Source organism: Rhea pennata, chromosome 18 (genome assembly GCF_028389875.1).
Source record: "Rhea pennata isolate bPtePen1 chromosome 18, bPtePen1.pri, whole genome shotgun sequence".
In the NCBI taxonomy this organism is placed as follows: Eukaryota; Metazoa; Chordata; class Aves; order Rheiformes; family Rheidae; genus Rhea; species Rhea pennata.
Window position 1 is genome coordinate 5,147,641 of NC_084680.1, and position 23,513 is coordinate 5,171,153.

Below are 23,513 nucleotides of genomic sequence, written 5' to 3' on the forward strand. Positions count from 1 at the left end.
GCCTCCAGGCAGTGCTGACAATCGCTCTATAGTGGAGCGGGAGACATGCTGGAAGTCTGATATAAGAGATTAAGTCTGGAATAGCAGGGGGAAGCCAAGAGCCATTAGCAGAGCTGTGTGGGGATCCCGGGACTGAAAGGACACATGGCTAATAGCTTCTTTTAGAAGAACGGTACACAGCCAACATGGCACAGAGAGACAGGATGGAAATGGCAGAAAATGTCAGTGCTGACCTGCCACATAGAAGTAATGCCAGGAGAAGGTCAAACACTGTTTGTTCACATGATGCCAGCACTGCCCTCCACATCAGAGCTTTGCAGATGCATTTCTAAAAGCTTCAGACATTTCCCGTAATTGTAATTGACTCCTGCCAGATTAACAGACAGGCCCTCACCCCTCAGCTCTGCGATCAAAGCGTGATCCTCTATTACAAGAGGTCAAAGGGCTGCCTGTCTGCCCACCCTGTGGGAAGGGGGCACCAGGGAACGGAAGAACAAGCTTTGGGAAGAGCCAAGCAGAGAGTAAAGCTCAACTCTGCAGCTGGGCAGAAGAGCTCCTGAAACCAGCAGGCCAGCAGCTGGTAGCAGCGTTCAAGATGGAGCATCATGCCCAAGGCTGGTAGATCTTCCCAGTGCCCTGCAAGTGCAGTGCTATCGCAAAGAGAGGCAACATAGCAATGGTACCAGAGAAGCCCAGCTTAGAACCAGGGCAGCCTCTTCTGCTCCCTCATGCCTGCACACAGAACACTGCCAGAATAAAGGAACAGTCTTGTCCTTCAGTGTAGGTCAGTCTCCAGCTGTATGCAGGACATGAGACAAGGTCCTGGAGCCAGGCTGAAGCTACAGGAGTGCCACACACAGTGACTTGGAGCTGGGGCCCCTGGCACCTGAGGAACAAGTGAATCCAACAGTATCAAAGCCCTGCATGGATGCTCTTAGAAGTCTTATGTGGCCTTCATTCAACTTTGATTCATTTCCTCCCAAAGCAAAATTAAGCTACAGTAATTAAGGTTGCTTTAATCCTGAACAAACATGTCTACATTGTGCCAAGTCTCCTTGGATTCATATTCCTGCACACGCCTTGGGAGACAGCCCTGGGGAGCTCAGGGACCAGAAGCAGCATGGAGGAGGGTGCTTTGGTTGATGATGACTGGCCCATGCAGACTGCAGCCAGCCTAACCTGAGATGGCTGCAGCACCTGTAATCACATCTCCCTAAGGAATGATGGGAAGGGCATGTCTGTGGCTAGAACACCCAGATGGAACTCCAGCACCGGGCAGGGCATGCACATGGCTGGAGGCTTCTAATAATTTCCTGTTTATTTCCTTTATTCCATCCTGTGTATCACATGCAAAGAAACACCTCCCACCTGGAGCTTTAAAAAGTCTCTGCCAGCTCTGCAGGAGCTGTATCAAGGTGACACAGAGCAGCAGCAGGGGACACAAGCAAGCCAGCGGCAGCTGCTTTTCTCTTCTCCTTAAAGTAGAAATAATGGGCCCTTCTCCCTTGCGGCTGGCATGAATATTTCATCAGCAAACTGCCTTATCCCATAATAGATTTTTCCCTCTCTGGTTCAAATGGGAGAATACATCTTACAGATCCCTTCTCAGCCTTAGCAGAATGGCCCCAGGTCATTTTGGGCACAAAACCAAAGTGCTGGGTGCAACCAGAGAGCTCTGAGGATGAAAGGATGGAAACATGTCAAGGTTCCAGGCAACTCAGTATCTTGGGGAAGACTGTGCCCAGCTCTCTCATGACAATACTTAAATATCCCAGGAACACTGGTAAGGCAACATTGAATCCTGGTTCCACAGGACAAACAGGTTCCCTATTCTTTACTGCTGACAGAGAGAGCAGCGTCTGCCCCTCTGACCCCGTATCGCATTACAAGGCATCGAACACTGGTCCTCAGCAGCTACAATAAATCTCTAGGGTCTCTTCTGGGCATGAGAAGTGTAAGGCAAAAGAAATGCTAAATATCTAGGACCAAATGATGCAGCTTGAACACATCCTGTGCTGGATCACTTATGGTATGGCATATTTCAAAGCAGGGCAGACTCATAGCAAGAGAAAAGGACTGGGAATTACATGGGCTGACACACTTCCCACTCTGCCAGAGGCTTAAGATCCAGGCTCTGCTGGAATGGGTCAGCATTGGTCAGACACCACCAGATTCCCTGGATAGTGCTGTGAAAGCCATTCCCTTCCCTGCTCCTTCTCCCATGGCCAGGGCTTTGCACAGGCACTGCCTAGGACCTTCATGGGTTACCCTCCATCTCCACAAAAGGAAAAGGGAAAATTATCCTTTTACTTCACAGTAGTTTTGGAAGAGAATTTTTTTTTCCTCCTCAGGCACATTTAAAGAGAACCAGGGAAGCCTTATAGCAACACCTGAGGAAAGATCTGAAATGCAGGAAGAAGGGCAGTAACACACTCTGAGCTCCAGCTCTCCAAGTCTTCAAGCTCTCCTGAAAAGAGCATCTATGTCAGTCTCTTAATGACCGACCATGTTGGTAACAGGCCTTCAGCTAAACTAACAACCTGTTTGGGGAAAGCCTTAAAAGCAGCTCCTGGTTTGACTGATGTTTTCAACAACACTTTCACTGCCAGACAAGCCTCCATCTGGGTGACCCCTTGTCTCTAGCTCAGGAAGGACGATGGACTCCTGTCTGAGCTTGGAGGCTCCCATTTCCCCAGAGTTACTATTAAGGTTTTTGCACACTCAGCTTCTACTTAAATTAAACAGAAACAAAGCCAATCCATCCTGCTCTGCAGGACTCTTTCAGGGAGATGGAGCCAAAGATGGAGTCCCTGGGAGAAAACTGGGATCTTGGAGAGCCATAAGACCAAAGCAAGATGAATCAGGAGGTGGTGGCTGGGAGACTCTCCACTATCATGTATTTTGAGCAGTCACTACACTAACACAGAGTAAGGGCTAAATGCTGTTCACTGCTTGGGCAGTACTGGACACTACACAGGGCCCAGTGAATCCTAAAGAAGAGACAGACCATCCTGAGGGAGAAGCACAGGAAGGTAAATCACACAGGTAATGAAGAGGATAGGTACTTACATGGTTAACAGGAAACCACAGACCAAGACTGTTCACCCTTGCTCACCTTTTTCTCATCTCCCTCTTGCAGGAGCTGGAGGTGGCTCCTCTTTTCACTGTCCTTGCGGAGGGAGCTGTTCTGGTGGTGTGGCAGGCCTATTGGCGGGGACACACTCCGGCCCTGCGGGTCCACCCATGTGTAGATGTGGTTGGTGACGTAACCCCCAGGGATGCGTCCCACTGAATGCACCGACAGGTTCAGCTTCTTGCAGCCTTTCAGTGCCTGGAAGACAAGCCAAGGAGAGAAGGAGGTTAATGCCAGTGGAGGAGCGAGGACAATTCTGCCTTAGGGCTGTGGGGTGATGTGGCTTTGTCTTTCCTCCTGCCTGGAAGATCTCAGGTTGCTCAGCAAACACCTGCAGAATAAGTGAGCTACACAAAGCTAGTGAAAGACCTGGGATTTTTCTCTCTCTCCTGAACTGCAACATTATCCAGGGGAGGTTGCAGGTGCTAACACAAAAACTACGCTCTCCCCATTGGCCAGAGAAGGGAAACACAGAGTACAGAAGGCAGGTTGGGTAGCAAGGTGCCCAAGAGACACTTCAATGTGAACTGACTCTGAAGACTGAGTAGTTTTTGGCACTTAGGGAAGGGGTGAGAGCAGGACAGAGATCAATGCTTGAGGAAAACAGCAGTGCTGCTCCCCACAGCTTGGTCCCAAACTCTTAAGCCATTGGAAAAGCAGTCAACTGCTCCCAGAAATTCAGCTTCCATTGCTATTTCATTACCAGCAGCCTCTTCAGCATAAATAGTCAATTAATGAGTAGAATAATCAATAAACATACACATATATTTAAAACCGCATGCACCAACATGACCTTGACATCCAGACGCATTTTCAATTACTCCTCCGCCTCTCCAGCTCGCACTGCGAGAAGCTGAAAGAGGTTTTATAGTAAAATTAAATTAACTTTAAAGAAGTTCTCCCTGGGGACAGCTCTACATGCTGATCCCTTTTCAGATCTCAGGAACATCAGTCCTCGGGATGCGCACTCAGAAAGGGATGGCTTTGGATTTTTTTTTTTTTTTGTATGTACATCCTTTTGATGAGCTGCTCCTGCAAGGCCTCCTCTCTCCACTGAGCAGGGCGGCTGCTGAGGGAGACTCATGACAGGGGAGAAATAAGACTAATAGCTTTGGGATAAAGAATTATACTGTCAGTAATACTGGTCTGGCTGGATCCCAGCTCTGACCGGGCAACTCTCCTCTTCCTCCCTGCCCGGGTTAAAGAGAATCCAGCTAGCCAATTCCCAGTTCAGAGTCTCCATTGCATATAGCAATTTGGCTGCAAATTCGTCACATGCTACCAAGGTCACTCGGCCTGGAGAGCTTAAATGAGGACTGTGAAACCAACAGCCCCATCAGAAGAAATGTAGAGCCTTTTAATCTCTTGGGCTGCTCTAACTCCAGCCCCCGCCTCCTTAGCTCCCCAGCCCCCGTAATATATGGCCAAAGGTGCTACATCATCCCACAGTGAATTCATCCCACATATCTCGGTTCAGTGCACAGTAACTGAGAAACTGAAACAAGGACAGCTCAGAGCAGCCCTGTCCAGCGTAAAAAACTCTGTTATAAATAAGAATCAGTGCTTTTAAAAACCGAGAACAAGCTTTGGTTAACCATTACACACTATTAATGAAATCAACCTTTCCAAAATGAGCAAGTCAGGAAACTTGCTGCTCCATTCCTTGCTGCTCCACTGGGGTCCACTCTGCCCAAGGTACTACCGCTGCTTCTTGGTACATTTTCACATTGCATGCTCTCGCTCTGCAAGCGAACAGCACTGGGTTGTCCCTAGCCAAGCCCCACATCTGCGATGGGGACCTCTCCCTCAAAGATGTCATCTGACATGACCCCTGCTCTCCCTACTAAGGGTGTGCAGGGTCCAGACCAGATGGCCGACGAGCCAAGCTGCTCATCACACCGATCTTGCTGACACCAGCCCAAGTCTCACTAGGACAACGGAGCTACTTCTGAGGCCCTCCCCGTCGGCTGCACGGGACGGCTCTCAAACACGTGCTGCAGAGCGGGGCCCTAGCCATGCCTCAGGACATGGCCCTTTCGTCAGCTGCCACGCAGACGGACTTAGGACAGTCTGAACCCCAAATTAGTGGGTCGGGTGGGCAGGGAAGCTTCTCGCCCATCTTAGAGTTACCAGTGCAGAATGACACCCTCAAAACTGGAGTAATTGGAGACTTCTCTGTGAAATCCTCTTTTTTACACCTCCATTTACTTATCTGGGTACCAAGATAGCAAAACAGCACTTTCCCATGAGCAAAGTCTCATCTCTAAACGAGGCTGCAACTCCTAACGAAGCACAAACAAACAGTGAAGATAATCACTGATTTGACCAAAATGCCCAGGGTTACCAAGCCATGTCCTGTGAGACTTAGGATCTAGTCCTTCCTCTGCCGCGGAGAGGCTGTGTAACCCTCTCTGACTGGTGTTTGCGCTCCCAGCCTTTTTCCCCTGCTAGACGACAGGGTAGACTCTCTGAGAAATGGTCGTGTTGATCCCGGCACTCCTCACACGCATACGCTCATACAGAGCCTCCAAGCCAGCGGCTGAACGTCAGTGCAATTTAAGTAAGGAGCAAAGAACACTCTCAGAGCTGAGGCTGGCCCAGCGGCATGCTCTCCCCCTTCTCCCCGCATTCACTGCCGTCCCATTAGCCTAGCAGGTCTCCTTGGGACTGACGCAGGGCTCCCATTTCCTCCCTTCCTCAGAGCGTCCCTGCCAGTGGAGGGGAAGAAGAACTGAAGAGAGCCATTGGGGGCTTTTATTACACAGCAGGGACCCCAGGCGCTGCGTGGGGCAGGGCTCCCTGCAGCGGCACGGCACAGCCTGCCCCCAGCACAGGCTGCTGCTGAAGACGAGGCGAGCAGAACGCTGGCGGGTCCCATCACCTAAAGGTCCTCGCCTGAAGGTCACTGCTTCTCAGGAGGCACAGTAAAGTCTCCAGGGGCAAGAGGCTAGAGATTTACAAGGAACTTTTTATGCCCTCCTGTAGCTCCCTTGATGGAGTTGCCAGGAGATGGGATCTCAGTCAACAAGGAGATGTTTTATGCATGAGGCTGACAGCAGAGAGCCGGAGGTGAGGAGAGCAGCTGCTGGGCTGTGCCTCGAGGCAGCAAGCCGGCCAGGGCTCTCCAGCAGCGTTAGTACAAGAGGAGACAGGAAAGGAGGGAACAAACAGGCGCTGCCATCTGTGCGCATCACCATCTATGCCCATCAGGGTGTTGCTGCAAACGGTCTCTCCCAGGAGCAGAGAGCACTACAGCATGCCCCACGGTTCACTGATCCTAAGCCTGGAGTGGTGGTTGGGGGTGCTTTATTTAGTCTTTCATACTTTTTTCCTGAAGCATCTAATGGACACAGTAAGTGAAGTGGTTTCCTGGCCAACACAATGTTTCTCCAGGATGATCCCCATCACAGAGACCTTCTCCACACTTAGGAGCCCTTTGGGACATAGCTCCTCCAGCCTCCAAGTCCCCTGCACTGGCATGAAGGGAAACATATCCTCAGCAGCCCAAACTCTGGAGCACTAACAGAAGCAAAGCAGAGAAAACAGCCATAATACACCATCCAACCTCGTCTCAGCTCACTATTGCAGCTCAAGTGGGTGAGAGACCAAGGCCTTCTGCAGAAACAGGGGCCCAGGACTAGGAGGAAGACAGCAAGGGATGGCTGCTCAGAAAAACTCCATGTGGCTAGGCTGACGTGGCTAGTATTTGTCTGATGGTGTACCGCCTCCAGACCACACTGCTTCTCCAGTTCCCTCCCCAAGATCCTGTGCCAGAAAGAACTGCTGTCTTTAAAGATAAGGTGCTATGGAGCAAAGCAGACAAAGTGGATTTTCAGTGCTACTGCCCAGATAAATGGAGTCCAGGTTAGCCTAGCCCAGCAGGAACAGCTCACACAGCAAAGTCCCACACGTGCTCAGCATCCTCATCAGATCTGCTGGTCTTTAGGTATAACCCAGGGCCTGCAGTGGGGCTCAGGCTTCCTCCAAGTGATACTCAAGAACTGCCCTGAACCTCTGAAAGCCCCACTTGAACACGTAGGCAGCCACGTCAGTGCCAGGCAATGCAAACGGCAAGAGCAGCACCTAAATACACCAATTTGGGAACTCCCAGCACAAGCCCATCCTTGCAAGGGCCCAGCTGGGCCTGCCATGAGCTAGGAGAGAGCATGAACCTCACTGTCAGAGGCAGGCGGTTCTATTCTAGCGCTTGGGTTGTGTTTGCTCCAGCAAAAGATACACTTTGTTAAGAACAGAAAGAAAAACAGAGAGACAAAGAAAAAGAATTTGGTTCTGCAGTCCTGTTGCTGCCTTTTCCACATCTAAGCAGTCCCTTCTAATGGGATCCCAGTGTGGTTTCCGCTTGAATACTGATGAAATAGCTCCCCTTGCTCTTAACTTCACAATCAAGTAGCTACTGGATCTTTGCCCTCCACTAACAAAATCCTCCTATCTCAGCTTTTGCAAGCAACAGGCTGCTTATTTCAAGCTACAGCATTATGCAAGGAATTTAATTACCAGAGGCAGCAGATTAATCAGCCTCTTTTACCATCAACAAGTATCTTGAAAACAGCCTGTTACCTAAACTAGATCTTTACCACAAAGAAATGTAATATTTACCAATTAACAACGCTAACCCTTGATAATTCCTTGCCCACAGCTTCCAGTTTGACTGGTCAAGCTCTTTCTTGGAAAGAGCAATGAAGCCTCCTCTCTTAGACTGCTCTAGGATCACTATTTCCTGAGGCCAATACCAGTATCTGGGGGACAGCCCAGCATACCTCTTCATAGTCATCACGGGTAAAGTCACGGATAGCCAATCCTGCTGCAGGAACCACATATCAAAACCTTCACAGGATGTAGCACAAGATGCAGACTGTCTTTTACAGAGCTGTTGGATGATCACAGATGGAGGATGACTATTGCACCCGCAAAGGACTTGCCTTTCCACTGCTAGGCCAAGTAGGACCAGCCATGCAGCTGAGCAATGGTAGCCCAGTAAACATTGGCCTCAGTAGCCAGAGATGCAAGCTGCTCGGCAGCCCTGCCCTTGTGCTAGGGGCTAAACATACTCAAAGAGATGGTCTTCATCTCAAAAAGTGCAGGCAAGAAAAGCAAGAAGAAAATGTGATGTAGGAACCACCTTGTCCAAGGTGACACCACAAGTCCCTGGAAAGGTTGATAAACCCCTCTTGCTTGGCATGGTGTCATGTCAACCAGTAGATAACTGCATCTGCATGTGCTGAGTCTCCATACTTCTCCCTGCGACTCTGACCTGCTTTCCAGAGCTGTCTTTTTACAAGTCAGTCCACACCTCGAGCCCCACTCTCATCCTGTCCCACCTAATTCACAGCCTGCAGCAGATGGCCATTGACACCATATGCAGCTTTCATACAGCTGCCATCCCACTTGCTCTATCAGCTTAATAACCTATGAAACAACCACGTCACAACACGAGCAAACCCTTCACAAAACTATGAGGTGGTGAAAGTGCTACAGGCCACCAGGCATCCCCTCAAACCACACCGAACATGTATATAGCAGTGTGACTATGCAGATATGTAACAAACCATTGCAGGCACCACTGAGATACGGCCAAATTCAGGTAAAAAGCAGTAGCTATTTAACAGTATGCAGCAAAACTATAGGACCAGGTGAGAAGGGAAGCAAAAAAATTCAGCTGACTCTTTTCTAGAGGTCAGTCTCCCCCAGCCCCGATTCAACACAGCCATCAGGCATGCATTTAAATGAGCAAGTATTTAAGCATCTGCCAATAACATGCTTAAGCACAGATCTGAAAAAAAAAATCAGTCAATAATGCACATTTGTAGTTAAGACTGTAAGAGTAGATTTTTGACTCATTAGCTTGCATTAACTTGGAAAGGCTTTTTTTTTTTTTTTTTTTTTTTTTTTAAGATAGTTGTTTGTCTGGAAATGCATCTTCATCTACACTACTGAGCTAGACAATGTATGTATTATTAGAGAATAACGCAGTAAATGTACCCCACACTGTCCAGAATGGAAAACTCGAGCTGAGGTTAAGCCCAGGTTTAATCAGCTCAGGAGACAAATCCCTCTTTTACTGCAAGTACAAATCACTTGAGGAATCTCCACTTTTAAACCCCATAAGAAGCGTGTTTACTCCAGCAAGCCGAAGCACTGTTCTACTTGAGGTAGGGACCCAACACTAGAGCAGGAGGATGAGGGGTGAGGAGTACTTGCACCACCTGCATTCTCCCGCTGGCCACCAGAGTCTTGTCAAAGTCACAGGGAAGTCAGCACAAACAGTTTCTCCAACGTGGTGGCCATTAGAACCAGTTTTGCTCAAACATCCCAGCTCCCTGGAAGCTTTTTGTTCTTTAGACAGTCATTAGGGATTCAAAGGAAAATTCACATGGCTGTGAGTGGAGATGAGATGGGAAGCAGTGTTTTCTCTTGGAAAACAGCACCACACATGTTCTGTAACAAAGCACAGCAGGCGTGGGAATGAGATCTGGCACAGGCCTGTCAAGTGAACGTATACGTCCACACACTGAACTAGACTTTCACTTGGCACACAGAACGGCAAAATTTTGAGGCATTAGGCAAGCCAAATGAGAGACACTTCCATACTATATCCAAACAGAGTCAAAAATCACTATCAGATGCTTCTGTGAGCTTCAAGTAAACAGAGCTTTTTCCTCCATTTTCCAGCACAGGGAGAATCTCTCCAGCTTCCCTTCCGCTTTTTCTTGCTCTACCAAAGCTGATGCATCTGTTCACCTTCTGGTCTGCAAAAGCATCTCTCTTGGTATCTAAGGAGAGGAAGCGTTATTATCCTTATGAGAAACAGAGAGAGAAAATGATGCTCTGTGGCACAGAAAACATCTTTCTGAACACTGACTTGACTCTTTTTCCTAGAGGTGAGAAATCTATAGTGAGCTTTTGGAAGTGTTTTCCAGCCCCTTGCACGCAGCAGAACATCAGATGAACATTCAGCGCTCCTCCTGGGCCACCACCAACCACTGCAAGGGAACAGGATCTGCCAGGAATAAGCCATTTCCTGGAAGTGTACTGTTCTCTTATGGGGGCAGGCTGGTTCAGCAGTCCAGATGGCAGGGGCCATCCATACCTTGCAAAGCTTGTAGCTGTTTGAGGAAGACTCTTTCTCCCATTACACTGGGGACACAAGAGAGAGGCATACCCAGCAGCTCCTACACTGCTCCACTGCTCCACCCTAGTTAGTCCCTTCAGTTCTGCTGACTTACATTTCCATCAGAGTCAGAAGAGACCTAGACTGATTTGACATCCCAAAGAATAAGTCTGTAGGTAATTTTCTCATCCACTGAGCATGATTAACTAGCAACTTTGGAAAGTTAGCAGCACAAGACAAGACATAATGACTTTCTCCTGCCAGCTGTTCTTCTGACAGTTATGAAGTGCTAAGGCAGGTTTCATCTTGAAGGATGCTCTAGCCTCAATACTGGGTCCTGTGAGGAATCCAAGGAACCACCATCATGGAGCATTTGCCATAAGCTTCCTAAAAACAGCTTGGTCCTGTCAGTTTTATTGATACAGCACTAGGACACTGCATGGACTGAATGAGACCACTTACGCTCACTACCACAGCAACAAGGTGCAGCCTGCTGCTATACTACCATTGAGCCAGTATCTTAGGCCCTCTCCTTGCCCCCGTCCTCCTTAAAAATGAAGCAAGACAAGGCCTGGATGGCTCCTAGCTGGGAAATCTCCAAGTAACAGAGGCTTGCAAACAGAGGCTTCACAGAGCACTCTGCTCTGATTCAGCACGTAGATGCAGGGTGCTAGAGTGCCCTAAGGAAACAACCTCACAATGAGACTCGAGGTTAAAGTCTTGCTTCTAATAAAAGAAAGTGCTTGGAGTGGAGAGATGCTGCATAAATGAAAATCATTAGTAGCCATCAAAGCAGGCAAGAGCAAAGGCTAATGGGCTGAGCTGGAGAGGCAACAGCATTAGGAGTCTCTGCAAGCCCTCGGGGGATGTACCAGTGTGAGGGGACAGTGACCGCTGCATTACAAACACGCAGCTCAGCCTCACTGGCAGGATGGAAGGTTTTCAAGCTAAGGACAGAGGGCCAAAGCTGTTCAGCACAGAGAGAGCAGCTGATTGATGCCAGGGCATCAGAGAGCACAGCAACAGATACCTGCACTCAGAGAAGGCGGCTCCGCTTGCCTTAGCCCCCTCCTCAGCAGTTAAAGCAGCCAGCCAGCCTTGCTCCCTGGAGATAAAGTACAGATGGAGTCCTATCATTTCCTGGGAACAGCCTAGAGCCGGGGCAGTCCAATTTCATGTTGATGGCAGAGTCCAAATACAGCCTCCGGCTGGAGCGCCACACTGCTGGGACTGCAGGCACAAGGGGCTTCATGCCATCTTTCCTCCTCAGTCAGAAATAACCAGTGCTCACTCTGCTAAGCCCACTGGGAACCCCAGAACACGCGTGGAGACCATTCTAGATGGGCAGCTTCATACAAGCATCCAGAGCCAGATCCTGCCCTCTTCCAGAGGGGTTCCCTTGCATGCAGATGTGGACAGCTGCTCCTCCTTGCCCTCTCCCTTCCAGGAGGCTGCACAGGCACCACGGGCATCACTGGCATCGACAGAAGTGCCATTTCCTCCATCTGGAGTAGCATATGGCTGAGACATGGCAGGTCACAGCAGCTCAGCCATGATGACACAGAGGGTTACAGGTTAAGCCAGGAAGAGAACTAAAGTTCTGGTATTGCAAGGGTTAATCAGCTTTGTTAATGAAGAGGAAACCCAAGCAGGTCCTCAAGGTCTGAAGTGCCCCAGCTGCCCCCTTCACCTACAACCCCCTACACCCCCATCCCTCCCAGCTGCACTGCCCAGCACAGGCAGTAGTCACACAGCAGGCAGTATGGGCAAGTACCTGTGCAGCACGGACAAGCCAGGCCTGAAGAGATGCTTGCCCTGGAGCCTCCGCAATCCCATGTGGAACCATGCCTTTGCAATCGGCACTCTCAAACTGCATTTCATGCCACTGGCTGATACCAGGGACTCCTCAAGGCTCCTCATCTTTGCCCAGCCGGTCCAAGAAGCAGGATTATTCTCTTTTCTTCATTTCATTTTCAATTTAATTTTTTCAATTTAATTTCTCAGGCCTCACAAGAAATGGCCAACTAATTATCTGGGGATCAGAGGCACTAATTAATCACAAATCAGGAACAGCACAAGCAGCCTCCTCAACACATTTGTCGTTGTCAACACGCAGGTATTTTGGCCAGTAGGGACCACATTCATGGCAGAGAGCAGGATCCATTTTTCAGCTGGTCTTCTTGAACATCAAGCTATCAACAGGAATTCACTTCTAGTCCTACCTCCTTGGCTTCTCCCACACTGCACATCTACTCTGGCTTCTTAGGACATGGTTGCACAAGGTCCCAAAATCCCATCTGAACAAGGGCTTTTGGTCAGGTGCATTGGCCCTTGGTGGAGAGGGGTTTATGGCAGGTTTCCCCCACTGCAACATCCTTTCTTGTAAGGCAAGCAGCCTGAAGGCTATTTGCCCAGCAGCCCAGCTAATGCTTGAACATCTAACACTTCTCCTTTCCCCACTCCCAACAAGGTGCTGTAATGCTAGCAGGTTGGTACAAGTCCTCTGACCTCAGTGTTGCTTCAGCCCTACTTACAAAATAAAGCACAGTGAGCTCCTGCCTACCAGACCTCCTGTGTTGGGAGAGGTGCCAACAAAGCACAAGCAAGAGCCAGCATCTGCCCACACAAATGATGCACTTTCCATGAAGCAGGTCACCTAACTCCATGTGATAAAGAGGAAAGCTTTTCAGACCAGAGGTTTTACCTAACAGAAAAAGTGAAGGGTGATGGAGAGAAAGGACAGGCTCCGGGTGTGAACAATACAGGGAGAACTCCCTCACAGACATCCGAGTTCTCTTCGGCCGGACAAGAACACAGATACTATAACAAAAGTAACAACATAATTCAGACTGCAAGCTTTTTGAGAGAGTATGCTATTCCACTGGTATACTGAACCTAGTCCATTTACCCTGGACCATTAAATAAAATAATTCCACCTCCTTAATGTCTGCAGCATCAGCCAGGTGCAAACTGCATTTCCATTTTCTTTCTGAAAGTATTTCACGGACCTACTACATGCTGTTCAGTGCTGCTATGTTCCACTCCAGACTCAAGATATATCTAGCTTTGCCCCATCTATAATGGGTGTGGAGATCATGGCACAAAAGGTTTAACACTGGCAGAGTACGCAGACACATCTGGTAGAATAAAAGCTTAAGGAAATAATTCAAGTGAGTCTGAGGATTGCTGCCAGAACGTTTAGCTGGAAAATAGCCACTGATTGCCTAGAAGTATTATTAGAAGCAGCAAGTGGTAGAGAGAAGGGCAGATTGATTCCACAAGGCCACTAATCCTCTGACACCACGTAATTTAATTATCCATCAAGTCCTTCAAGAGCGAAGTAATTTCTCAAAATAAGCGAAGGGAAAAAAAAAAACAACCATGCACACACATATATCATGGGTGTCCACACAAGGTACTACCTTAAAAAAAAAAAAAAAAAAAAAGAAGAAGAAGAGAATAAAGATCACACTCTTGCCCAACAGTTGCTACCCCTCAGTCACAAATAACACACACACACACACACACATCAGGGGAGTGGGCAGTGGCTTTGGGCTTCTACACAGCCTAGCCTTGGCAGATGCGCCCTTCCTGGGCATCAGGTGAGCCATGGCCTCTGCATCAGGTGAGCTTGCCCATTGAGTCTCACATTACCAATGGCAGTCTTCCTCTTCTGTAATTTCCAGCCCCCCTTCATTCTTTCTGCTTCTCAAGGTAGTCGAAAGGCTGAAAGCTGCCTGAAAACATCTTCCAGGTCTTCAAAAATTCCCCCAGTAGGAACACAGATGTCAGAAATCAATGACGATTAATCACCAGCATTCTTCTGGCAGCCTGAATAAAATATGCGTCCTGTACAGATGCAGCCCACTCACCTTCGCTACTAATGAAATGAGCAATTTATCCCAATTCATTCCGTTAGTGGGTAGATCACAGTTTGATACAAGCAGCATTGACTATGAGCCGTCCCCCCCCTCCCCGCTGCAGACGCAAGCTGCTTTCTTCCCCACAATAACAGACTCCACGGAGCTGTTTGGCTCCTTGGGCTGCTCAGATAACAGGTATTCAAGCACTTGTTCCATTTGCAAGCTGCAAAGGTCAGTGAGGAGGTTATCAGTCATTAAAGTCCCACACAATTTTGCACCAACTAAGCCCCCAAAAAGTAAGGTATAGACTTAGAAAAACTGTGAGGGGGAGAGGAAGGCAGAGAAACCACAGGAGGGAGACAGAGGGAGCTTTTACAGCATGTTTCAGAGCCTTGGAGGTAACAAATTGCAGAAGTTTGTCTAACCACTATTCCCTGCACTGTCTTGCGATGTTCCTGTTAAATCCAGGGGGGACCCAGACTGATCTCAGCCCTGCGGGCTCGGTTAAGCTGAACAAAACCATCTCGCCATCAGCAGAGATGAGGAAGCTCCCTATTTCCGCTATCGAGGTGAGAAGACTGCGGAGGTAGGACTGCCAGCCCTTCTCCATGAATTTGAGGTTTATTGGCTAAAAGGCTCCTCTGCAGGTGGAAAGGATGGAACAGAAGACGGTGGGCAGAGGCACTGTCTGCACGACCCCCACAAGCAGGCAGCAAAAGCGTTACAAGGCTACTACAGCTGCAACCAGACTCCTCAGGATAAGGCTGGAGGCCGAGTTTGCCAGGGGCTGTACAAATGCATAGGGAGACACCGTCCCTTGCTCCAGACTGTAATCTTAATCGCTGAAAGGAGTTGGGCAGGGGAAGATGGAGGCAGAGAGGCAAAGGAGCGCGACTTCCCCAAGGCCACATCAAGAGCAGCCAGTGAAAGACCCTGAGGTTTAACGCTCTCCCGGCGCTCCAGCCTCCTGCTCAGATCAGAGCCCGGTAAGCTCCGACGGGCAGCACAGGCAGAGAAGGCAAAATGCCTGCACAGGAGCATGGAGGGCTCTAGAGACAGGTCCTTCTAGCCTAGCAAAAAACAGGCTGGCAAGGCCACGCTGTTGATGCTAACCACTGCCCATGCCATGCTGGTATGAAGAGCTGCCAGGAGGCCTCCAGCCAGCCAGCTCAGAGCTTTCCTCAGTGCTAAAAAACCCCTCAGACCTTGCCAAGACCAGCAGAGCATATAAAATGCAACCTAGTACCAAGGCCTGGCCGTATCCTAATCGGCTCTGATAGCCCTACTCAAGGGACGGGACAGTATCCTCCCTCCAGGTAGAGGATATGCCAAGCAGGACGTAAGATGGCATTTGGCCTTACAGTCTTGAGGCTGTAGCTGTAAATGAGATGCCTTGGATCATGGGCACCCCCCTGCCATGCCGCCCGACAGACAAAGACCGAGGGAACTGCTCCAGAGCAGCGAGCCCGAGACCTCTGTCTGGGAGGACGCGGGGCCAGCGTGGGCAGGAAAGCAGAAGACTGGTGCAAGAAAAAGACAGCATAGAGTAGGTGCGGGTGGAAAAACAGAAAAGGGGCAAATGAGACACAGAGGGGAAGTGGAGGCACCCCGGATGGGTGAGAGGAACGAGAGAAAAAGCAGGGGGGTAGCTCAGGGATAGGAAAGGGAGAGTACGAGATGCACCTCCCCTCAGGAAGACACAGGGGAATGGCAGGAGGCCCACCCGAGCCCACTCCTCCTATCAAAAGGCAAAGGTGACAACAGTTTGGTTTTCAAGTAGTGCCACTTATGCAAATATATGCAAATGACTGTATAATTACGGTGATTGGGCACACTAAGCTCAAAGGCACTGGGAGGCCCATGTCCCTTTCACCTGGGAATGTCAAGGGAAATCTTAGCTCCAGGGCTTTCTTGCTAAAGGAACAGGACGATTTTTAAAACAGTAAAAAAGACAGATGGTTTTATTTTAATGCAAGCCTGGAAATCTGTTCTGTGCTTTCTGGGGGGGGAGGGGGGAATCTTGATCAAAACTCTAAAATGTTTCTTTTCTTTTCTCTTATCCCTCCACATCAATTATAGTACTGAAAAAAAAAGCAATAAATATGATGAGAATGTCCAAGATATCCAGATTGTGCTTTTTGCCTGGATATGGTTAGCTACTTGGTGAAAAACAAACTGTGAAAGAATCGACGGGGGGGAGGGGGGGGAATGACAAAGGCACTTTAAATGCCCAATGATGCCCACTCGGCATCTGCAATAACCAGAAACCTTTCCAGTCTTCCCTGCCCACAAACCCCATCCTGAGAGTTTCAGGCACAATTTCTGAGCTCCAGCAGTGTGGAGCTGGCAGGAACGGAGATCCTACGAGCTGCACAAGTCCTTGCTTCTCCTGTTCTTACTAAGCGCTTGATGGTCAGTAACAGGGAAAATTCACAGGGCACCCAGTCAGAAGAAACTAAGCCAAATCATTTTAGCAGATGTGTTGTCAGTTCAGGCAAGAAGGGGATTTAGAAAACAGTAATTCTCCAAGGAGACACGGCATTGAGGAAGGTGTCAAAATTAAATCCATCGTCTTTCCTGCGGACAAAGGAACCGAGTGAAGATATTTTAACCACCAGCTATGTTGCATGCTATCACTTCTGTTTTCTTCTGACAGACACTGGGAGGAAAGGCAGGCTTTTATCCTTTGGGCAACCTTACCAATTTCTCTACTGAGGCAGAAACATTTCTTTACACGGAGCTCAATGAATAACATATTTATACTCCAAGAACACAAAGATGCCATAACGATACTAACACCGATGAACAAGCTGTTATCAGTGCCAACAGGAAGCAGCCACCCCTACTTTGAAGGATTTAGTTTCAACAAAAATGACAGAGAGGGAGTGATAATAGAGCATTATCGTTCCTGCATTACAACTTGAGGCAAGGAGAGATTAAGGACCTCATTCTAACCTTTTACATCAGTATAATGTCATTTGATTTCATTACAGTCGATTATGATTTGCTGATATAATGAAGGGAAACAGATGACAAAGTAACTTGCAGTATAAGAAATCAGTGGCAGAGCATCAAACACAGCTTGTCCCTGCTCCAGTGCGATAGCCAAGCCCACCTTTCCACAGGACCCGGGAGATGCTTTCTGTACATGCAACTTCACTCCATTGCCCAAACTGTAAGTTAATTTGATCAGCTCAGTTTAGCTCACAGTGACCACCAAACACTGCTCTCAGCCCAGCAGCTGACCCTCAGTATCAGGTTAGGATCAACACTCATGCCTGGCCCAAAGGGACTGCGTCATCGGATCCGCCTGTGAAACCAAGAACATCACTTGCTAGATCTATACTCTGCCACTGCGAATTAAAACTAATTTAAAATGCAAATACTTCCAAGTCCCAGAATACCCCTCCTCCCCCTTTCCTAGGGGGAGATCCTAGTGACATTATACCTCCCACTGTCACCCTCAGAGCTCAGTGGCAGCTGAAAGTTAAAATGGAAACTGTTTGCAGGACAGAAAAGCAGAGCAGAAGCCTGAGGCATTGCAAGACACCTGCCTTTTAATCTGTGAGTAGCTTCTTGTGAGTTGTTTGGGTTTTTTCTTTGTTTCAAAATGTACCAGGAGCCCAAGGAGTAGGTTATTGCTCTAACTGTTGGAGTAGGTGCTGGTCGCATCCTTCTTTTCCATGCTCCAGCCATCAGAGATCCCTTGGGGAAGGGAAACATTTCTAGGCTCTGGATTAGTCAGTGACTTCTAACATACAGAGACAAGCAAACAGGCATTTAAAGAAATAAGTCTTTTTTTTTGTTTTGTTTTGGTTTTTTTTTTTTTTTGGAATCAGACCGATATATCAGTCTCACTCCCATTCATCCTAACCATGACTATACGTGACACTCCACAACCTCAGGTACTCAGAGGGTTAAAAACCAACCAAAAAAAACTTGTTTCTGCTGTTACAATTGCATGTACACTATGGTGTTTACTGACAGTAGCAAATAAGCAGTCTCAGGTAATCAATTAGTTGGGCAACAAGAAGAAGCAACAAAAGGAGGTTTGCCTTCTTGCAAGCGGTCTGGAAGGTAAAATTGTTCTATATATACTTCCAAGGTTCAGAGCAGCACATTTCTTGTATTTTCTCAGTGGTCTCTTAGCAATATCACAAAGACCCAGAGCACAAGCAGCTTGAGCCCTTTCTATCTCATATGAAATATTACAGTCACTGAGGAGATCACTTTGCTGTCACAAGTGTCCAAATGAACAGATCATTAAAACAATTAAAAGGAGAATGAATATATATATATACACATACATACACACTTTAATGTCTGCTTGGTACCATCAGAGTAGGAGAGGGAAAGGCTGGTATGGAGCAAATGAAAACCTCTGGCTCTAACAGAGATAAACAGTGTAAACAGAGAGATGGTGCCGGCTAGCGACCTGAGCCTGTTCCATCACGGACGAGCCTTCCTTGGCAGGGCTGCAGCAGCAAGTGAATCTGCTGAAAGGAGAAAGCTCATGGGCTCTCAGATTGCTGTACTGGATTCTGGAGTCTTTTCTGTTCTCAGTAACAAATCTACCTTATCACAAGCTTTCTCCTGACCCCATAATGCCAGCAGCAAAACCCACAACTTCCTTTCAAAGCCACTCTAAAGAATCAATAACTACTGGCAACTTAAAAACTAATCCTGTTACTTCAGAATAAACATGATGCAAGTCCATTGACTTTGCCAGAGTTACCACAAATTTACACCAAGATGCACAAAATAATCACACTAAGACAGATGCACATAAATCAGCAGTTTTGATGATTTTGATCAAGTTGCTCTGGATTCACCTGGCTGAACAGAAAGACGTAGCAGGCCAAACAGTTTGATGGCACATATCAGCCCAGCTCTTTTAAGGCTGGGTCTAACTCATTAAGCCAAATACTCCTCTGTTATAAATCAGGATTAATCCCTCAGTCATGACACTTCACACTCACTTCTCTCCCTTTCCTTCCTCCTCACCAAACAATTTAAAGGACACAAAAACCTACTACAAAACAGTAAAAGTAAGGGATGGGGGAGAAAGAGAATGGATGTCCAAAGCAAAGCAAACAGTAGAGGAGAAATACTTCCCCCGTGTCATATTCTGATGGTCTAACAATAAATACCTCCACTTTAACTACTCTGGACAAAATACCATAGTTGATCGATATAAACATTCAGCACTACTGCTATAATATCAAATGTGTATTGTAAAGAGACCAGTGAAAGCTAGACGAGTTCTAAAAATATGATAGACAATACAAGCTTCTTCACTTAAATCATAATTTAAATTACAATGATCTTTTGCTAAATTGCACTTGAATGCTGGAATGATCGAGCTATAATTGTAATGGAGTCATTTAATTTTGATTTGGATGAAACACAGAGAGCATGAAGCAGACAAGGCATAAAACTCCACTACTCACATAAAGGTTAAGAAGCTGGTCATTAAGTGAATTGATTTGGAGTGCTTCGGTAATCTCATCATTTAATTCAAGATTCCACTTTTTATCTAGTTTACACTAAAGTATATACAAATCCTATTGCACTGGTCAAAGGACACCAATAAGTTTTCAGGTGGATCAGCGTGCAACTCATTAGTCACGTCTTTTTGCCCATGATTCCACCCTTGGGGTATCGTGACTGAGTGAAGCCTGTAAATAGGAGACAGCAGACTGAAACTGCCTCTTTCCCCACTGAAAGTCTCTTTCCTCTCAGAGAGAAGTCCTGGAGAAAAACTGGTACTCCTGCACAGCCATACACAAAAAGAAAGCAACTGAGTTATGATTTGTAACAAGGATGCAGTAACTGGCCTGTGAGCGTTAAGAGGTTTCACAAACAGGTTAAGATGTGTGGTATTTATTCACTGCTCTGTTTGAACTGCTTCATTATCTAATTCAGCATCTCAGAGCACCCAAACAGATAGAAAGTTGATTTCTAGTTAAGTAACTTTTTTGTCTGTCACACTCTAGAGAGAAATGTGCTTTGGAGCAGGCCAGGCCAACATTAGAAGGACTGAAAGAGCCTGCCAGACCTCTGCAATCATCCTACCCCCCTTAAGAACAAGCTTTGACAACTTCTCCTGGCAACACACTTTGCATATTCTGAATACTGAGGCTGTCACACACAGACAGCTTTTTGCTGCAGGATAGTTAAGATGGAAGTGCAACCTGGAAATCATGTTCCTTTTCAGAGACTGTCCCTCCACACACAGAAACAGGAGCCGTGCTTTAATTAGACAGCTGCTGATGGAGAGGTCACTATACCTACTAGTCTAAAGCGAGTGGACAGCGTTTGGAGGGATCTGGCTACACAGCTCTTGGTTTGTATAAGGAAAGCCCCTCTCCGCTCACCTTTCGCAAGCAATAATCCTAGCCTTCCTAGGAAGGAAAAACAACACAGATTCCCCTGTATTCGATCCTCACTACTGTGTGCACATAAATTCCTGTGAATGAACCCAGCTCTTACGCAAGCCAGACCCACTAAGTGGGTCGTACAATTCTTTCTGGAAACAGGAGAGTGCAAGAATTCTAGAAGGTACCAGTACAGCCGGGTCCACGACAAAACTGTTGTTTAAAGAAGTTCAGCTCACAAGCAGAAAATGTCTAAGCCTCCCTTTCATGTCAAGATCACGCCAGCAATATATAGCTCTTGTTGCAGAACAACCCCTTGGTAAACTGCATCCTACAGGAATTATTTTTGTACAGGAAGCACTTAGCTTTACACAATATTAACAGAGTCTACAAGACATCACGTACATTATATTAGAGAACAAACTGAAACAGTTATTATGTGAATTACCCAGCCAGCGGGTTGAGTCAGTGACACACTCATTAACGGAGCAAAGAATTCCTGACATCTGGTTTCTACCCATCCCAATGCGGCAGACAAAACACACTCTTGGGAATCTTCAGGACACAAAATCACCGGCTAACTTTCAAAACTTCTACTGCTGTTTCTTTTATCATTAAGAATAAAAAAGCAACAAATGGAAGAATTCCTACAAACCCTTCCTCTGGTCTCAAAGATTACTCAGGAGTAATTTTCAGCCTGGAAGACATGCTATTGCCTGAGGAACAGATTTAAAGACCATATGGGGAACAGGCAGGCTGGCTGTATAAGACACTGTTTAAAGCCATGCAAGGTCTATGTGCTTTTGGTGGAAGGCACTACTGGAAGCAGGCTGCGAACAGAAGTCCTTTCGTTTATTATGGAAGAATTCAAGTACAAACACCTGCAAAAGAGCCCTGTCACCCCAGATACTGCCTCTCCACGCGCTGCCTACAAATTGGAGACCTAAGGGTCTAGACTGCCTCGCTAAGTTCATGGCTGATACTGCTGCGCCATAAGAATATGCTGAGCCTACCAATTCAGCAACAAGCCACTTCCATGTGCCAGCGGAAAATCACCTGGGTTGCTCAAACATGGGCTTAGCCACAAAACAGTGGGCTTCAGGTGAAAAATGGCTCAGTTTACAGAGCTTCCCCACCTAGCCTTACATGAAAGCCTGCATGGATAGCAGCCCTGCTGCTGTACTTGTTAGAACAGATTTCTGAGGCATACGGAAATGTGGTGTGCTGCATACACATACTAAAAAAGACCCAGTGGTACTTCAGTTGTGTAACTGTTCCCCTTCTCACTCTGACCTACTCAGAAAGGGATTTGGGATCTCCTGATTCTGGCACTTTAGGTGCTCCTAGTGGGAAGCAAGCTGTTCTGTGTCTCTGTGCCTCAGTTTCTCCACCTCAGGGAAGATGAAACATGGTCTAGTGCTAAGGAAAAAAAAGCATGCCTTGCAATCAGGCTCGGACAGATTTCTAACTTCCACGAGTCTCCCAGACTAAAAAGACGACACAAGCAGCATTGCTACATTTCACAGAGGTGCTGTGGGGGGAAAGAGGGGGAAAAGAAAAGGAAAAAAAAAAAAAAAAAAACACCCAAACATTACTTGGTTCACAAAGGAAGGACCTACCGTGCCGAGAAGCACACGGGAGGCTGGACTCGCCGCCGGGAGCGGGCTCCTGCCCAGGCCGCCGGCGGGTCTCCGTTACTATTTCCACTCGAAACTTCCCGGCTCGCCCTCCCGCGCCGCGGGCGGCCGCCTGCCCGCCGCGCCACGAGCCCCACGCGAGGCGGCCCCGCGGTGCTGCAGCCGCCCGCCCTCGGCACGAAGCCGCCGCGGGGCGCGCTGCGACGGCGAGCAGAGCAGCCCCGACGCGGGCAGGGCGAGACGGGGCGCGCGGCGGCCGGCCCGAGGCAGCGGGGAGAGGCGGACGCGGCCGCCGCGGACGGAGGGGGCGCGCAGCGGCCGAGCCCCGGGACGGGACGCGGCGGGGCGGGACAGGACGGGGCGGGCAGCGGCCGCAGCCGCCGCGGGGGCCCTACCTTGACGGCCTCGGCGTGGGTCACCCTGTCCAGCGGCTTGCCGTTGACGCCGAGGATCTGGTCGCCGACGCGCAGCCCCTCCCGCTCGGCCAGGGAGCCCGGCTCCACCAGGGACACGTAGATGCCGACGCCGTGCTCGGCGCCGCCGCGGATGCTGAAGCCGAGGCCCTCGTGGGCCTTGCTCCGCCGCAGGGTGAGCTGCCGCAGCTCGCCGGGCGGCGCGGCGGGCGCCGGCGGCAGGTAGGGCCCCTCGGCGGTGTACTGGTCGAAGAGGAGCTGGTCGGAGCGCGGCAGGACGAGGCGGAGCAGCGGCAGGAGCTGCCGCCGGCGCGGCCCGTCGAGGAGGGCGCGGAGGGAGCGCACCAGGTCGCAGACGTTGCGGCGGCCGTGGTAGGCGTTGAGGCAGAGGATGAAGCGCTCCCGCTCCGCCTCGCTCAGCAGCGCCGTCAGCGCCTGGTGCAGCCGCCGCACGTTGGCCGACAGCGGCCGCGGCGCCGGCCCCGCCGCCGAGCCCAGCGAGCCCGACGAGGAGGACGAGGAGTGCACCGACACGCCGTCCAGCTCCGCGCTCATCCTCCCGGCCGGTCCCCGCCGGCCCCGGCCGGACCCGCCGCCGCGGACGGCGCCGCACGCGCCGCTCGCCTCGGCCGCGCCGCCCGCCGGCGCCTCGCGGCGGCTCCCCGGGAAGTGACGTGCCCGCCGTTGCCGGGAGACGGGTTATACAGTGCGGCCCCGGCGGCGGGGCGACTCATGGCCCCGCCCCCTCCGAGCCGGCCCCGCCCCCCTCCGAGCCGGCCCCGCCCCCCGGCGGCGTCCGTTGGGGCCGCGGGGCCCCCGCGGGACGGGGCCGCCTCGGTGCTTTTGCCGCTGCTCGGGGCCCCTTTTCCTCCCCTCCCCCCCGCGGGGCCGTTCGCCGTCCTGCAGCGGGCGGGCTGAGACCCGCGCGCAGCTCAGCGCAGCAGTGAGCCGCGAACCGGCC

At 49.3% G+C, this 23,513-nt stretch overlaps 1 protein-coding gene across 3 annotated transcripts in view; it reads right to left on the reverse strand.

Annotated features, from left to right (window-relative positions):
• WHRN (whirlin) overlaps window positions 1-23,107 on the reverse strand; it is a 59,012-nt gene extending 35,905 nt beyond the window's left edge. For all 3 annotated transcript variants that reach the window (XM_062590778.1, XM_062590777.1, XM_062590779.1), the window contains exons 1-2: window positions 22,535-23,107; window positions 3,116-3,331 (exon numbers count right to left, since the gene is read on the reverse strand). In XM_062590778.1, coding sequence (XP_062446762.1) covers window positions 3,116-3,331; window positions 22,535-23,107 — 789 coding nt within the window. The remainder of the gene's footprint in view (window positions 1-3,115; window positions 3,332-22,534) is intronic.
• Window positions 23,108-23,513: the final 406 nt, after the last annotated feature.